The sequence below is a fragment of the Microtus ochrogaster genome, unplaced genomic scaffold (assembly GCF_000317375.1).
Source record: "Microtus ochrogaster isolate Prairie Vole_2 unplaced genomic scaffold, MicOch1.0 UNK31, whole genome shotgun sequence".
NCBI lineage: Eukaryota > Metazoa > Chordata > Mammalia > Rodentia > Cricetidae > Microtus > Microtus ochrogaster.
In genome coordinates this window covers 3,058,786-3,061,868 of record NW_004949129.1, presented here as the reverse complement: position 1 = coordinate 3,061,868, position 3,083 = coordinate 3,058,786, and the positions used below count along the sequence as shown (strand labels likewise).

General features: G+C 41.7%; 1 protein-coding gene across 1 annotated transcript in view; it reads left to right on the top strand.

The window, feature by feature from the left end:
* Window positions 1-3,083, top strand: part of Mrpl45 (mitochondrial ribosomal protein L45) — a 13,010-nt gene that overhangs the window by 3,328 nt on the left and 6,599 nt on the right. Inside the window, exons 3-4 of the mRNA XM_026789823.1 lie at window positions 1,340-1,393; window positions 1,461-1,559. Coding sequence (XP_026645624.1) covers window positions 1,340-1,393; window positions 1,461-1,559 — 153 coding nt within the window. The remainder of the gene's footprint in view (window positions 1-1,339; window positions 1,394-1,460; window positions 1,560-3,083) is intronic.

Genomic DNA, 3,083 nt, shown 5'->3' with positions numbered 1-3,083 from the left:
TCCCGAAAGAACATCCCCATTGTCTCAGAGTGTGGGTGTACCCCTCGCGGTCCTGAGTTCCTTGCTCGTGCTCCCCCTCCTTCTGCTCCTGATTTAACATGTGATATTTTATACTTATTGTGTTATATAGTATATTACATTGATTTCCTTTTCTTTTTCTTTTTATGTGTTTTGCCTTCATGTAAGTGTACCAGAGAAACCCTGTCTTGAAAAAAACAAACAAGCTGGACCATGCTTTTATCTCAGCACCTTGGAAGCAGAGGCAGGCAGGCAGATCTCTTTGAATTCGAGGCTAGCCTGGTCTATAGAGGGAGTTCTAGGACAGCCAGGGCTACACAAAGAAACCCTGTCTTTAGATACGGAAGGAAGGAAGGAAGGAAGGAAGGAAGGAAGGAAGGAAGGAAGGAAGGAAGGAAGGAAGGATCCTGCTACTCCCCACTTCTATTTTTTGTTTGTTTGTTTTTTTTTTTTAAGACAGGGTTTCTCTGTGTAGCTCTGCCTGAGAGCTTACTCTGTAGACCAGCTTGGTCTTGAACTCAGAGATCCAGCTGGCTCTGTCTTCTGAATTCTGGGATTAAAGTCATGAGCCACCAGGACCGGCTTTTTCAGTTTTCGGTGTTGCTATTTAGAAGCTCTTTGCTCTGATACTTACCTGTTTGGTCCTTTCTTTGGTGCTGCAGAGCTGGAGATTGAACGAGGACCTTATAGATATGCATTACCTCTAACGAACCTCCAGCCCCCAGTATTTGTAAGATGTAGATGTTTTCTTTAATCACAGAATTCTAAAATTTCACTTTGAAAAAATTTTTCCTTGAGGTTTACTTTAAGTTATGTATATGTGTTTGTAAGTGAGTGTGTTCACGTGAGTGCTGGTACAGTGTTTGGTCCCCCTGGGGCTGGAGTTCAAGGCACTTTGAGCTGGATCTGGGACCCAAGCCTCTGCAAATCAGTGTGCTCCCTTAGCCTCCGAACTACTCCAGACCTAAGAAAACAAACCTATGTTTTGTTTGTTTGAAGACAGGATCTTACTATATAGCTCTGGTTGTCATGGAACTCCTGTATAGACCAGGCTGAACTCACACTCACTGAGATCCACCTGCCTCTGCCTCCTGTCTTAACTACCAAACCCTAGCCTGCTTGTTCTTTATTTATAATGTTTACATTGAGAGAGAGTTGGATTTACAGCCTTGACACAGTCAAGAAATAATTATTAACTGGGTAGATGGGCATGGAGATTCATGTGAACTAAAAGTTCTAGAAGTCATAAAGATTTCATAGTTTTATGACAGTTTATTTATTTGTTTGTCTGTACACATGCACAGGCTGACTCATCCCACAGCACAAGTATGGTTGTCAGGGCCGCCTGGGGACTCCCTGAGATTGAACGCAGGTTGTTAGTATTGGTGGTAAGTGCCTTTGCCTGCTGTGATGACGTCTTTATGATTATCTTAATTTTACAGAATTCGAAAGATAAAAGAATTTGATGCTAATTTTAAAACGAAAGACTTCCCTGAAAAAGCTAAGGATATTTTCATTGAAGCTCACCTTTGTCTAAACAAGTAAGTGAACTCCTGTCTTGTGTATGTTCAGTCTCCACAGCTACTGTTAAGTAGGAACTGAAGCCATTTGTTTGTTGTTGTTGTTTTGTTTTTTTTTTTTGGTTTTTTTAGGTTTGTTGTTGTTTGAGACAAGGTCTCTCTTTGTAGTTTTGGTTCTTCTGGAATTCTCTATGTAGACCAGGCTGACTTCCTCTGCCTCCCAAGTGCTAAGACTAAAGGTGTGTGCCTCCACAAGTTGTAAATGGAGGCGGAGTTTTTCTGTCCCATCTACCCGGTCCCAAATAAAAATAAAAAAGGTTTTATTAATTGCAAAATGCTTGGCCAATAGCTCAGGCTTATTATTGATAACTCTTACTTTTAAATTAACCCATTTCTATTAATCTGTGTATTGTCATGTGGCTCATGGATTTCTCCTGTTCTCTAACCTCTTGCCTCTTGGGCGGCTTGCTGGCATCTCTCCTGACTCCACCTTTCTTTATCTGAGTCCTTAGTTTGATTGTCCCACCTAACTTTATCCTGCCTTGCTATAGGCCAGACAGCTTTATTTCTAACCAGTGAGAGTAATACAGATTCCCAGTGTGCAGAAGGATCATCCCACAGCAACAAGGGGCTTGTCTTTAATTTTAGAAGGAGGATCTCACTATGTATCCCAACCTGTCCTTGAACTCATTGTATATTCAAGGTTGACTTTGAATGTTTTTTTTATTATTATTAAAATTATTTTGTTTCATTTTGTTTTTTTGAGGCAGGGTTTCTCTGTTTTACCCTAGTTGCCCTGGAACTCTGTAGACCAGGCTGGTCTTGAACTGACAGCGATCCACCTGCCTCTGCCTCCCAAGTGCTTAGGTTAAAGGCATACACCACCAGCTCCCAATTTATTATTTTTATTTTGTGTATGTGAGTGTTTTGCCTATGTGCATGTCTGTGCGCTGTCTGACTGCCTAGTGGCCTTGGAGGCCAGAAGAGGAGGAGTTACTGGAGTTATAGACAGTTGTTAGCAGCCACGCGAGTGCTAGGAATAAAACCTGGGTTCTCTGCAAGGGCAAGAAATGCTCCTAACTACGGAGTCATCACTCCAGTCCCAGGCCTCGAATTTCTCATCCTCCTGCCTATCTGAGAGCGGGATAATGAGCATATGTTATCACACCTGGTATGAGTGGGCTTTTACAAAAAAAAAAAATGGATTTTTTTTTTTTTCATGAACAGGGTTTCTCAGTAGCTGTGGAGCCTGTCTTAGAACTCACTTCTGTAGACCAGCCTGGCCTCAGACTCACAGAGATTTGTCTGCCTCTGCCTCCTGAGTGCTGGGATTAGAGGTGTGCGCCACCACTGCCTGGCTCAAAAATGATTTTTTAATGATTTAGTCAGTCTCAGTTCTAGCTATAGCTGTTGGTGCTCTCCTGGAATGGCTTCTGTTTTTGACCTACCTGATCCCATAATCCATCCTGGTCTTCTGTGCGTTTATTTTATCATGAACATTTCTGTTTTTCTAGAAAACTTTTTCTTCCTTTTTTTTTTTTTTTT